The sequence below is a fragment of the Sinocyclocheilus anshuiensis genome, unplaced genomic scaffold (genome assembly GCF_001515605.1).
Source record: "Sinocyclocheilus anshuiensis isolate Anshui unplaced genomic scaffold, SAMN03320099.WGS_v1.1 scaffold1746, whole genome shotgun sequence".
NCBI classification, from domain to species: domain Eukaryota; kingdom Metazoa; phylum Chordata; class Actinopteri; order Cypriniformes; family Cyprinidae; genus Sinocyclocheilus; species Sinocyclocheilus anshuiensis.
This window is the reverse complement of record NW_015545562.1, coordinates 145,977-160,971: the sequence shown is the minus strand read 5'-3', so window position 1 is coordinate 160,971 and position 14,995 is coordinate 145,977. Positions and strand designations below refer to the sequence as shown.

At 36.5% G+C, this 14,995-nt stretch overlaps 2 protein-coding genes across 2 annotated transcripts in view; one reads left to right on the top strand and one right to left on the bottom strand.

The window, feature by feature from the left end:
* Positions 1 to 580: 580 nt before the first annotated feature.
* On the bottom strand, positions 581 to 1,878 carry LOC107698312 (spermatogenesis-associated serine-rich protein 1). The gene is made up of 4 exons (XM_016499270.1): positions 1,781 to 1,878; positions 1,289 to 1,413; positions 919 to 1,086; positions 581 to 696 (listed from the first exon to the last, which is right to left on the bottom strand). Exons 1-4 carry the CDS (start codon positions 1,876 to 1,878, stop codon positions 581 to 583), a joined length of 507 nt encoding a protein of 168 aa, XP_016354756.1.
* Positions 1,879 to 3,379: 1,501 nt separating this feature from the next.
* Positions 3,380 to 14,995, top strand: part of LOC107698322 (protein cornichon homolog 3-like) — a 28,603-nt gene continuing 16,987 nt past the window's right edge. Inside the window, exons 1-3 of the mRNA XM_016499281.1 lie at positions 3,380 to 3,894; positions 9,193 to 9,261; positions 14,006 to 14,053. Coding sequence (XP_016354767.1) covers positions 3,817 to 3,894; positions 9,193 to 9,261; positions 14,006 to 14,053 — 195 coding nt within the window. The 5' untranslated portion in view covers positions 3,380 to 3,816. The remainder of the gene's footprint in view (positions 3,895 to 9,192; positions 9,262 to 14,005; positions 14,054 to 14,995) is intronic.

Genomic DNA, 14,995 nt, shown 5'->3' with positions numbered 1-14,995 from the left:
CATCTCGAGCACAAATTTTATGTTTCTCCGCATACAGTGCACTGTGAATATATACAGTACATACACTTTAAGAAATTCCATAGATATTTCTTATCAGCCATGAACGGTGCAGGTCACCATAATTTAATTTCTTATACCTACCTGGTATCTTTTGTTGGTGGTTTTCGGTGAATAAATGGTTTAAATGTGACAAAAGGCCTGGACCTGAAGTAATATACAAGTAAATATGTAAAAAAAAATATTATATCGGTGTCTGTGCTCAAGTTTTGTCACCTCACTCTTGTCTTCCAGATGTTTCATGTTAATTAGTCTTGTTAAAACATTAGGTTCTTGTGTATTTATAGCCTTTGTGTTTTCCTTTTCTTTGGGCATCTTTCAGTTGCCCTGCTGTGTGCTGTGAAAGTTCTGTATGGAAACTGTTGACTGTCTGTATGTTCACTTTCAATGGGGAGTTTTGAAATGTTGTACTTTGATATATCCCTTCACATGAAGTTTTTTTTGTTCGTTAATTTGCATTAAAACATGGCTACAGTCATCTTTTTGGTCTATCTTACTGCATCTACAGTAAGCATGTTGGTCCTTACCCAAAAGTGGCTGTGCGCAGTGATGATTCATATTTATGAAAGCCAGGGCTGTACTCAGGAACTAGAAATGGTCTGACCTTTGTTGAAAGGTAGATGCTGCATTTGTCTGTGGCTGAAAAAAGCAAGAAGATGTGATTTATTAGAGTTTTGAATGTCTCTCAGACTATAAATGTTTCAAACTATGTACTGTATGTAAGAAAAAAATTATAAATTACCCATGACCTAAAACAACATAGGGTGCACTGACTACACTTCACTAAATACAATTCCGCTTTATATGAATAGTTAAGAACAGTAGCAGGGAGTAACATTATTAGCATTGATAATGTCTTACCCTGCTTTTTCCTCCCCATGGATGATTCCAGGGAATTTTCTGAAATGCATCTCATGCTTCTCGTATGATTAATGCCATCCATAAAACATCTCTTTCCAGCGTGATAGGCCTTGGGCTGTCCAAAGTTTGGATAAAAGCTCCATTCAGATGCAGACACCGTATTAGCCTCTAAATGGACATGGCAATAAATATAAATGATTCTGAAAAATTATCCCAGAATCTAATGACAAATTCCAAAGAAAGAGTTAAAAGTGTTAGATGTTACATCCTTAGTGATTACTTCAATTAAAGTTTTCATGTACAGCTGCCACTAGAGATCATTTTATTAATACTTGAACAGATAGACGTTGCTGATCAAAGCCTGACTCACGTGAGAAGGATCTCATCAATTTCCTTTCATTGGGAAATTTTATGTCTTTGATGTGTGGAAATGGGGCATCGCTGTATCGAGGTTCAGGTATCCAGCGCAACTGGGATTTCCAGTCAAGGTCACATCTAAAACCATTGGTATCATTTTAATGTAGTGTAGAAGAAAAAAACTCAAGCATAGGATACACATAGACATTAAGTTTGACTTGATTTGAAATATTGACATTGGCTAGAGACGGAGCACAAATCTCACAGTTAACTGTAATGTTGTAACCTCAGAGCTTTAAAATTAAGACTCAAGAGTCTCTCATATGTCCCACTCAGAAATTCTGTTCAATTTACGATTCAGGTTACGCAATACAACTTTGACCCTTTGCTTCTACTGCTTCAAACACTAACGGAAAATTGAAAAGCTGTCATTCACAAGTAACTTCAACTGCAGTTAAATCAATTTTTAATACTTTATGGGAGAGAAACTGATTCATGTAGTTACTCAGTGAGAACAGGCTCAACGTGTCTAACATGAGGCTTGAAGTCCTGCTCTTTTCCAAAACTCCAGAATGAGTCACCGAAGTCGGTATGTTCCTTCATATCGCGACACCGTGACATTTCACTATAAGTAACGAGAAAAAAAGAAAGATGGAAAAAAGGGGAATGATCTGCTATGCAGTACTTTTTGAACTTAAAGTAAATGTAGGCCTATAGGCTATTGATTGTGTTGTAAGTATTTCTATGAAAAAATAGCCTAGTCTACACAAAATTTTTAGAAATAGTGCTAATTAAAAGCTAATGAATTATTTAAGCACACAAAAAAATATCTCAAAAACACTATTCACTTCGTGCGGATGCGGCGTAAGCCGCAACTTTTTAAGAAACAAATTAATTCAGAGTGGATTTATAGTGTTATTACATGCGAGCAAGTGTTGCAATGAGACTCATTTTTAAAATATTTTCGTCTACTTGCGCCCACAGCAACGCGACTACGATAAATATTTTGTAGTAAATAAAAGATCAATGTTAGACTGCCTATATAGCCTATGGACCAAATATATTCTGGAAACCTTACCTCGTGTTCATTACGTAGCTAAATGAACCAGTGATCTTTGTACATTGAGATAAAGGCTGTAGACAAAACTACTGAAATAATCCGTTGCTAGGAGAACATAAGCAAAACTGACAATAGCCTTTAGAGTCTGATACAAATGCACTGTAAATCGATTGCGTAGCTTATATATATTTCTTTAATTATTAACTTACTAATATGCATTATTTATTCACATGGTAATTCTGTCGGTCTATTTGTTTGTGAGGAGGATACGTTACAAAATGTAGTAAAATAATTTGCATTTGCCTGACTTTAGCCTGTCAAAACGCAAGATGTCGCAAGAAGGTAATTTATCCTTACAAGGATTTTACTGTGTGTGCTATAATATTAAGTATATACCTATTATGACTGCAGTGATTATTGCAGGCTACTAGAACATAACAGTCTAGAGGAAGTCTATGGAAAGTTTATGTAACAAGAATAACTAGCTGTTTAAAAAAGAAACAAAAACTATTCAATTGCCTGAGCCAGAGTGATGTTTCTTAACTCAATGCAGATGAAATATGGAAAGTGGCCTGTCAGGATGAGGGCTGACTTTTATATTAACTAATTTTATAAATATCTGAAGGAGTTATTTATAGCTGTGAAAACTTATAAAAGGGGGATATTTTTTAAAATGACCCTCTTCTTTCTGTCAGGACATAGCAAGTTGTGATTCCTAACAACATACATAGACTATTGGCCATATATTTCTGTTTATAATGCAATCTATATGAAATACATGAGTTATAGTGTGAGGACAATTGGTTTTAGGGGTAGTGAGTGATAATGTCATAACTGTGATTAAATAAAATGGTACAATTGTTTTTATTTTCATGTCATTAACTGTCGCTGTTTTAAAAAGTAATGGCAGGTAATGTTGTGGGACCTGCTTTGACACAGTGTCTGATTTGAGAGAGACAGAGAAAGAGAGAGCCAAAGAGAGAGAGAGAGAGAGAGAGCTCTTTAAATCCACCTGTTAGCCGGCATGTATTCTTGCGCCTTCGGTTTGGGAAGGTGAACTGATCGCCAGGACCGTGTGCCAGTGTTTTAACTCAAAGTTCTGCATTTGTCCAAAGTCGACACCGCGCACAATCTGCATCTTTAATGGACTATCACTGCCAACGACACCGTACGGGACAATGTTAATGCATCATTTGCTTAACCGTCCACAAATGCCTTGATCTCGCAGGGACTTCGCAACAGTGCTGCAACTCGCGCAAAATCGACACACCACAGGACTTTTTGTTTTTCATTCGTGAATATGGCAAAGCGACTGCAGCCAACTGGAGCCGAGGTTTGCAACACATTGTTGCAAATATTTTGAAGAAGAACACGATGCTCTCCCTCTCGCGTGCCCTGTAACTGCTTCCATTCATTAATTCCAGCTTGGCTCGAGCACCGTCTTCTCTCCTGGAGATTTTCCTTCCAGTTTCCTCTCAATTATGTTCACTTTCGCTGCCTTTTGCTATATGCTTTCCCTTGTCCTCTGTGCTTCTCTCATCTTCTTCGCGATCTGGCATGTAAGTGTTTGCATCTTTGACGTGCTTTGTGAAATTATGCTGCAGAATGGCATGCATGTGTTAGAGCAGAGGTTGCTGCATCATACAAAACTGTCCATCACCAGATCAAAGCTTCCTTGATATTATGAATGTCTCTGGCATGTCTTACATCACCAAATTCAGAAGTCACTGATGATTATTTTAGTGTAAATTGATAGTGAAATTAGACTTGGGTCACAGCATTGGTGCATATCCTGACTTGGTGGCGCCAGATTGTGTCAGGAAATTCTTTTGCACACCTTTTTTGGGGTTTCCCATCTCTCTAATGGACAAAACACCTTTGTGGGTTGTGTCAGATCCTGTTTATCCATTTCAGGAAACACATACTTGCGTTAAACCCCCATACAGTTCAACTGTACAAGCCACAGTCAGTGTTATTTTCCTGCAGCAGTTTGTGCCTGACCTGTTTTGATGTTACGCTGTCCTTTATGTCTGTGCACTTTATGCAAGGTGTAATACTGTTTTTTTCTTCCTTGAGGAAAGCTGCATTAAAGCACTGGCTCATATTCACAGCACTGCAAAACTGCTCTAGACTTGGGTCAGCACAGTCGTTTGCCCTAGGCTTAATTTTGCATAGCAACAGACATTATAGCCTCAAGGGTTAAATAAGGGGTAATTATGAGGACATCACATTGATTTGACCCAGACCTTTCCGTAAGAGATCATTCAACTCAATCTATTTCCAATAAACTGTCCTTCAGTTATTCTAAAATAAGTCTTATTTGTCAGTTATTTTGTGAGGAAGGCAGAAATGCTGTCCTCAGCGGTTTCAGCTTTTGAATCTTTAATAGACTTAATTCAATCGGCACACAATGGGAAAATCCTGACACGTCGACCCTCTTTCACGTCTGCAAATTGAATACATTTTAGGTTTCGAGTGTAGGTTCAGCATGATGTTACATAGTGTACAGTGTTTTGAAGCAAAGCTTTTATTGAATGCACTGAATATAGAGTATATGCATTATGAGACAGCTTCCTCACGGTCCTTTTAAGCCATGCTGAAACAGTTTGTCACCCAGACATATCAAAGAAAGCAGCATTCGCTTTAAAAAGGACCTATTATTATAAAATCATGATTACTGAATGCCAAGACTGTCAGGGTCGGGGATGAATGGATGAGGCAAGGACTCAATTGCAGAAGGAATTAGGGATTTTATTAATAAAAAATAAAACAAAACAAACTGAAACTACCCCATTGGGGAAACCGACTGACAAGGCAGGGCAGGACACAAGGTGCACACACAACATTCAACGACGAACTCGCACAGGACTGCAAACACAAGGAGAATAAATAGGGAGCAAATGAGGAGGGTAATAATGGAAACACAGGTGGGGCAAATTAACCAATAATCAGGTAACAAGATGGGTGGGTTAGACAATTGACATGAGAGCACATGGCACACAGGAAACAAAAACAAAAGCCATGTGCTCACAAAACAAAAACAAAAACACAAGCACAAGGCCAGCAAAACAGTCACAAGCCATGTGCTTGAACAAAACAAGACACGAACACGCAGCTAATGAGAATACTCATAAGCCGCGTGTTCACACAAGACATGACAACATGAAAGCACGCAGCCAATAAAAAACACAAGCTGCGTGCTACACAGCACAAGACATAACATGAAAGCACGCAGCCGAAGACACGAGCTGCGTGCAACACCACAAGACACGAGGACAGAAGAGCGTACGGCCCGAGCGAACTCGAGACCGCATGCTCCCACAACAAAACAGAACATGGAGTGCGAGTGTCCAAACCCCGACACCAAACTGAAACTGAATCTGAACAAGACATGAGTGCCGGGATCCGAACACTACGCTCCAACATGAAACAAGGCACGCAGACAAGAGAAGCGCACGGCTCGAGCACACTCGAAGTCGCACGCTCACAAGAAAACAAGACAAGACGGGAGTGTCGGGACTCCATCACAAAACCATGAATAAACTAGACCGAAGTGACAGAACCCTGACAAAGACATTGGGAAATTCTGAATATCAGTGGAACTTTAGTTGATAAGTGTCCTTCAACCAACATCCTTTGTGACATCCAAGTGATTCTGTTTTTAATAACGCATAAATTCTTATTTATATATGCAATTATCATGCTGACAGTACTTATCGGCTGATGGCACCACACAAATGCACACAATCCCAAGGGACTATCTTGAGCTGTGGTGTGAAAAGCAGCAGACAGGGACAATATCCTATAAAGTACATTTCACGCTTTTAAGAACCCTCCACAAAGAAACTGGAAAAGCATCTACTATTATATAATATTTGTAATTTATTTATTGTTAGCAAAAGTTTGGGGTATGTAAGATTTTTTTTTTTTTAAGAATTAATATATTTATTTAGCAAGGACACAATAAATTGATCAAAAGTGACAGAAAAGACATTTAACATTACAAAAATTTCAAATAAATGCCGCTTTTTGGAACTTTCTATTCAAAGAATCCTGAAACAAATGTATCACAAAATATTAGGAATGCACAACTTGATAATAATAAGAAATGTTTCTTGAGCATTGATTCAGCATATTAAAATGATTTCTGAAGGATCACGTGACACTGAAGACTGAAATAACGACTGGTGAAAATTCAGCTTTCGGGTATAAATAACATCTACCAGCAAGTCTAGTGAAAGATAGCAAAATCCTTGAAATCTCTTACAGCACCTTTTAAAAGTGAAGTTTTCAAACACTGCTAAACCTATCTTTCTTTAACTTTCCTTAACTTAGATTACGAGCATGGAAGAATCCGTCCTTTTCAAAGGGATCTAAAGAGATGCCTAATCTGCATATTTCCCCTTGTGTGTTATTCTACATCTGAGGGGAAATGATCCCCACATTAGCTTAACTAACACTGAGAGTCAAAAGTTCCCTCAGCAGATGTTTCGATTCCACTTTCACAGCCAGTGGAAACCAACACAGTAGTGTCCACAAAACGTTTGGCAAAGATGCACAGTTTAGAACAGTATTTAACAGATTGTCTATGTCATGTCTATGTCTAAGTTTTAAATGTATTATTGAGATGTATAGTGGTCATCCTAATTGTGGCACATTTAATTCAAAAATCAATCCCGCAAGCTACTGTACTTCGAAGAGCTCTTGTTAAACATTGGAGGACAACTTGATTATGCTACAAGGGGAACTGTGTTAAATAGGCTTATACGTGCTGACATGACTTGAATAATGCCAAAATATGAACACAGTCCTTTTCAAACAAACTTTTCAAACAGTCCTTTTAGAACAAACATCTTTACTATACAGACTAGATTTTCAGTTACGTCTATGTTCACAAAAACAGGTTAATGCTCTGTCTACTGCATTTGAAAATAACACACCACCTACACTAAACTCTACCCTAAATCTTACCAGTAGTGTAAGCAAAAGCTTGCTTTTACAAGAATAATAGTTTTCAGCTATTTTTCAACTATTTTATCGTGACTCACGATTCACAGGATACCTGAAATGCTCTGCAGTCTGCATTGCAATTCCAGTGCTTACCGGGGGTGCTACCGAGCAAGTTTACTACATCAGAAAAGCCATACATATTAAACCCGTTGTGATGCAAATGTAAAAATGTATTAGTTTACAAATTATACACTATGGAAAAAGTGTTTTGTCATAACATAGTATTGTAACTCTCATAATACCATAATTTGTGTGAAAATAAATAAAAGTTGTTGGTGTTTTACTGCTAATCGGTAATTTTATCTGGAATCTGAGTGAATTGTATGTATAGGTTTGTTTATGTAGTTTTTGAGCAACAAAATTTCCAATGAGCCTATGTTGGTTTTGTCATTTGGTTTACTCAAGCTATTAGTATTAGGAAGGGCTTACGCAAGCTAGTAGTATTAGGAAGGTCTATAACCCAAAATCTTGGGTAATACCACTAAGAAGTGGTATTAACACAATTTTGGAAATAATAGGCATTGGGTTAGAGGATGAGGTGATGGATTAGGGCAAGCATGATATCATTTGTAGACATTACAGCAGGCAATCAAAAAGAAATCTATAATTTCTCACAGCCCAATTCCCTCTTACTGGCAACATATTGTGTTATAATCATGATAAATATGAGAATGTTTGAGGAAATCACATCTACTAATTTTAAATATTAAAGACAGAGTTTACTGAGCAACAATTCTATTCTGTGCATTACGAGTATATTTATATACAAGTACAGTTCTCCAGTCAGCTCAGCTTTTTTCAATACAACGTAATCCCCAGATGGGTAAACTGATGTCACATAGGGAACAAAACAGCAGTGTTTCCACATGGATGCAATGTGCACATGTTACATTCTTTGTTGATTTTCTTTCTGGAAGGCATTTTGAATTTCACAACTATGATTAAGATTCACATGCTGCTGTCAGGTTTAAACCCGGCCTTATTTTAATTTAACCCGTTTTAAGTGGTTTTTATGCTTCATCAACATTTATGAACAGTGTTCAGTTATTTATGTCACTTGTGTAGCTTATATGGTTCAATGATCCCCCTTTCATGGTGCAAGTTTAAATGTGATTATTAAAGGATGGCCAGATTTAAAACGTGTATGTAATGCTTTTTTTTTTTCTGGTTATGTAGCGGTTACACCGCACACACTTATCTGACAGCCAAGCAGAAAAGCAGTTAAAATCAAACCCCATTTTTACTGCTCATGTCGCCTTCAGAATTGAGACAGCATTGATATACTATAGAGGTAGTGTAGGAGGACAGGGCAGTTTGGTCTGTAAAAGGGGAAATAAGCTTGTCTAATTTGATCTAACTTTAATTTAGGCTTCTCTTGCCTTGTGCATGAGCTATAGCCAATAGGTACCATAAGACCCTATTTGCTCTAATGTACTTACTAAAGGCGATAATTTCATATGCCTTTTCAATCTGTATAATTTTTGTCACATCAAACACTACTTTCACCATCATGATATACTGGATATTCATAATATATTAAAGATTTCAAGATGTTGTGAACTCAAGAACCTTAATATTCAAGTTTATCACATGTGGTCTTTTATGTATCTCATTCTACAATATATAAATGAATATATATATATAAAATGATTAATAACAGTACACAACATATTTCAGTTGTATCACCCAGCTCAACTTCTGCTATGCCAATGAGATGTTGAAATAATGGAGGATGAATCAAAGTAATAAAAGGAGCACATATCCTTGAAAATCACACAAACGCTGCAAATCCATGTGTCTAGCCTGAAGATAATGATCGTGTTCCCTTTTCTTCTTTGGGTTTTCAGATAACAGCCTTTGATGAGCTTCAGGCAGACTTCAAGGTGCCGATCGATCAGGGCAATCCACTTCATGCGGTAAGTCATGCAAATAATGGACTTGATCATTTGATTCATTGCCCTTTCCTGCACTTCCATGGAAACTAATGAATTTGTATGCGTGCCTGTGTTTATTTGTTTATGGTGGGAAAATATTTTAGCAAGCCCTCTGATCTTTTGCAGGCACCAGGTGTGTTGCCTATCCCAAACTCTGAAACATTTCCTGTCATCCGCAGCATTGCATGAATAATCCATAGAGCAGCTGTCTATGTGTTGTCTTTCCTCTGCTGGAGGCCCTGGCAGCTTTAATCTCGCTAATTAATTCAAGCTGAGGCAACTTTTCCAGCTTTTTGGATACACCAACTGTTATCCAAAAGTTTAGAACAACATTGTCATTCTATATGCCAGCATTGCAAAATAATTTACATGTGTGTGCTTGATACCTCGCCAGGCTACATAGTGACAGAAAACAAAGCAAGAGGCACAAGCGAATGCAGATATTTTTGGTCTTTTGGACTTGTTGGAAAGTCTCACTGTGACGTGTAGACAAAGTATCTGAGTCACGTATCCGCTCCGCACAAAACTTCTGTAGTGGTAATTTATTGCTGTCTTCCAAACAAAGTGTCAAAGTAAAAGATACACGCTCTCTATGTCAGACTGGAGGGAACTATGGAGGATCTGGAAGGTGGGGGTGCTAAAAGATTGATGGCCTCCTAGCTGATCTCACCACCCATTCAAGTCAATCTCACACCCTGCATGGCTAATTGGTGGCTTCTGTCAGTCTTCAGCTGGGAGGAAGTCAGGACTTCATCCTGTGATTCTCATTGGAGCTCCCCTTATGACTCTAGTCTGCACAGTAGTGCTGCAGTCAGTGTGTTCAGTCCCTCAGGCTCCTTTTATATCTGGCATTAACGTGCTTTTCGCAAAATTATTTCTTCATGAGTAGATTTTAGGGCTGAGAATTAATTTAATGCAATTAATATAGATGCAATAATTCACACAATTAATGCAGCATTGTTTTTTTGTTCTTTTTTATTTCCGATGGTATAGGCTAATGTTTTATTATGCTTATGCTGTTTGTATCAAAACAACACAGTCTGCATGTACCCTGTGATCAGCAATACTTGAATGGCTATAAATATTAATTTGTTCTTCAGAAACTGAGGGGAAAAAAAACAGCAGTATTGGTAAAGATATCTGTGAGACTGGCCTTGATAGTACTTGATAGTAAACAGATATTAGCATAAGATGAGACAGAATAGAGAATCTTGAATTAAGTTTATTTTGCTTACCTCATTGGCAAGCAGTTTTCCCCTTGTTTAAGCAAAAATTAATAGTAAAAATATATAAATAATAGCAGTATCAGTAACACTGTTCGTAATAACAATATTGGTGAGACTGGCTTTGATAGTATAAAAGATGCTATTATGTAATTGTATGTGATATTTTATATTTTGTTATATTTTATGTAAAATTATGTAATATCTTTATGCTGATTCTATATTCATTTGGGGATTCAATGTGCAATTATTATCACATATTTTAATGTTAGATGCAATTAATAGAGATTAATTATGATTATTCACTTAAAAATGTTTACTCAATTTGCAACTTGTTTTGTAGCAGATAATATCTAAAAATCTTTGAAACAAGATACATTCACTAGAGAACCAAAATTGCTAAAGATATTATCATAAGATAACACAGTTTTTCTTACCCCATTTGGAAAATAGCATTTTTCTTGTTTTAAGCATAAATCTAACACAAATTAGTGAGCTTAAACATTTTAAACTTTAATATCACTGATAAATCAGAGAGCGAGAGCTAGCAGAACCGTCACATTTAACTGTCCTTGACTGCCGCTGCCCGGCTAATTCTGTGGCGGCATTCAAGACATAATTCTCCAGCAATTAAACACTTCTGATGCTATTCTTTTATAAGATTCTCTAATAATCCTTGATGAGTTTTCTTTATGTGTTGAAACGAGGCATCTTTCATGTTAACGTTATGAGCTCATTAGATGAAATTTGTATCTGCTGCGCTGCCTGATGCGTGCAAGCTTTTAATATTTTATCATGCTAATGTTCGAGATAGACATTACCATGCATGTGGCCGATTTCAATGTAAAACAACACTAAATTAAAGGTATCATTATGTTGCTTGCATGATGGCAATATGAGCATTCCAACACATCAGCTCAGTTTTTTTTAGATTTACTTTTGTAGAGACGTAAGCAAAATTCAATACACTTTAAATCAAACTCAGTGCCAAGCTTTACCAGTTGAGCTACAGAAGGATTGATAAAACATTAGTTAATTGTCTACTATTCAGAACTTATGGTAAAAATATTACCTACCACGTCGGCTTTAGATTTGACATTAGACAAGCCAGAATTATTCATACAATAAGTTATTTTCATAAAAGTAAAAAAGTGTAAATTATTAACATGATGCAAAGTGACAATTGATTTTTCGGGTTTCTAAAACAGATTGTGGTCAGCAAAAACTGTCTGCAAATGAACCCCTATTTAATGTATTCTAAGCCATATTTTATTATAATTGTTTTTTTGTTCATGGTTTGAGTATGAGGGATGCCAAGCAACACATCCATGTTGGCATCTGCCTAATTTGGCTAGTGTCTAAAGTGACCAAAATTAGTTTGTTCAGAGGCTCAGCTTTTGATCACATCTGTTCATGCTCTTTTCATGCCATCATTATAGATGCTGAATATTATTTGTGCTACAGAGATGACAGACTCACTTCTGCTGTGTTTGCATTTGTATGTCCGTCAAAGATTACCCATTTGTACACTGCAGATTGCATGGCTCAAGAACATAATATTCTCGCTGCTGTATTGACTCTTTGTCCTATATTTAATATATTGTTTACACTGTATGCCAGCACTTGTCAGGCAGAATTTGTGCTGACGAATATTTCAAAGGGAGCTGAGTCTAATTGCCTGCTAATTAAAAGTGCTGATATGGCTGCAGTTATCTCCAGTCGCTATAGCTGCCAGTGGAATATATTTGCATGCTGTTGTTGAAGAGGAATGGTGTGAAAAATGTCTTAAGCAAATTTGGATGAACTAAAATGAGGTGCGGTCCAAAAATAGGCCGAGAGTTGAGTGTAACTTTCATGGATGCTTGGTGTGATCTCTGAAACACAGCTGTGTGCTGGAACAAGAGAGTGGGAGGTTGCCAATCAAAGCCTTGAAAAAACTGTTTAAAAATGCACTGAGGAAACTTTGGGAAAATAGCTGCATATCAATTACTTTTCACAAATTCAGCAAACAAGCGTAATGCCACATTTTTTACTAGTGGAATTATTTGTGTCTTTGATAAATATATTGCAAGATAACTGTAGTAAAACAGTTTTAATTAGTAATATATCATATACATTTTTTATAAATATATTATATTATATTATGTTATATGTTAATATATTTAATCAAACAACCTTTTTTTCTTCAATATATTATACTGCATATTATTTGAGCCTGGACACATCTTATATTAAATGAAAAATTAGGTTATTACAAAGTTTTTCTCCCATGTGTTATCTGGAATACACTGTAAAAAATAAGTAAGTAAATAAATATTAAATTTCCTCTGTCTGAAAATAATCATCTGTACATGTAAAAACATATGGGAAAAGAATGCAGCATCATCATTAGCTTGTGTGTGTGTGTGTGTGTGTGTGTGTGTGTGTGTGTGATTAAACTGACTAACAAGGCCATTTGTGATAAAGAAAGTATTCTTGCTGAGTAGGAGTGTTGTAGTGGTCACTATGGGTGGTTCTGTGGATCAGTGAATAACAGTACAGATTATTTAATTATTTACTTGTGCAGGCTAGTAGTGTAAATAATGTATTGAGTTGTATGAAGTTAATGTGAATTTCAAAAATAGCAATCAAATATGTATGTTTAGACTTATGTATGTAAGAAAACAGCATCTTTGCACTCTTGCCATATGTGGCATATGAACAGTGCTCTTTTAGGCAAAGTGCTGCCATTTTTCTTCTGTGTTACTCATGTAAGATTTATTTGTACCTTAACACATGTCCATAAATGCCTCCTATTGAGTTCTGCTGCTTTTTGTGCTTTAAATATGAAAAATTATTCCATAGTGCATATATGACAGAAAAGGCATGCAGAGAAAGTAAATAAAAAAAAAAAGTAAACGTAAAAAATAAAAAAAAACTCTAACCTGGTTTAAATCTTCAGACTTTGCATTGAGATCTCTGTTGAATTAGATTTATTCCATTGCACACATGGGATTAAATGATAAACCATGAACTACTATGTCTGGGCGTGTATATATAAAAATAGATTTTGAAACATTGTCCCCTGGAGAGTACCGCCACTTTTCCTTTTCCACTTTTCATATATAATCGCCATATGCCATTTTCACATGCCATTCAACAATCTCCCTGCCATTTTTTCCACCTCTTGGCAGTTGTTTTTCTAAATGCAAGTCCCTTGATGTCCTTGCCAGTGTATAGTGCTCTGTGATTCTGTGAGGGAACACGGGCCAGGAGCCGAGGGAAGATAAGAGCCTTAGGCAGCAGTGCATGTCAAAGCCATAACTACTGTGCCACAAACACCTATTGTGTGAACGCATATACACTTTTAAGCCTAGTTAAAATCTACTCCTCTACTCCTTCTTCTTTGATGCATCACATCAACATTTTAGCAGTTGAAGGTTGTGGCCTTCATACCAGTTGTCCTTGAGATTGGCATTTTAGGTGTTATAGGAGATTTAACAGATATTTATTTCTCTTAACAGCGTGAAAGACTTCGAAATATTGAGAGGATCTGCTGCCTGCTGAGAAAGGTATGTAACATCTTTATGTGTGGGGGGAATTTCAAAGTTTAACCCATCCTGATTGACAACTTTACTGAGCATTCAAGGGCACATGTATTGTATTTTACACTTCGATTTTCCTTTTGTTTCAAATAATCGTAATATATAGTAAACTTTAACCAAAGGATATTGTCATTGAGCCTGTGAAGAGTAGAGCGATGACCCTTTCTACTATATGTATTTGTAGTAAGACAATAATTTGGCAACATTTTATGATTCATTTCATTAAAGATATTATATTATATTATATTATATTATATTATATTATATTGGAAACTAGTGCTTACATTTTTCAGTATGCTGCAATATATGCATGGTTATGTATGGCTACATATTGATAAATATAATATTACACTGAAAATGATGATTTATTAATTAAAGGTATTATAAAGTGTTTCCCACACCTACATAGTGTGAAACTGAGCGCATTCTGCATGTTTGAACATTTGAATCCAAGCACCATCCAAGTTACAGGGGGCCAGAATTTGTTATGTTCCATATATATATTGTGCCAACATCAGCAGAACGCCTTTATGAGTAATATGTCTGATGGTATGAGGCTCGTCTAGAGTCCTAGCTGCTCCATGTGCATGTGCACCTCGCAGAAAAGGTTTCTGCTGTCACTCAGTTTCACCTGACTGCAAATGTAAAAGAAAACACTGCCTGACAAAAACACTTATCCAAGCAGAGTCCACAAGGGCTTCATATGCGCTTGAGTGGAATTGCCTTTAAAGGGGTCATATGATGCGACTTCGATTTTTCCTTTCTCTTTGGAGTGTTACAAGCTCTTGGTGCATAAAGAAGATCTGTAAAGTTGCAAAGACTAAAGTCTCAAATCCAAAGAGATATTCTTTATAAAAGTTAAGAGTCAACCATGCCTACCTAAAACACCTCGTTTAAACACGCCCCCAC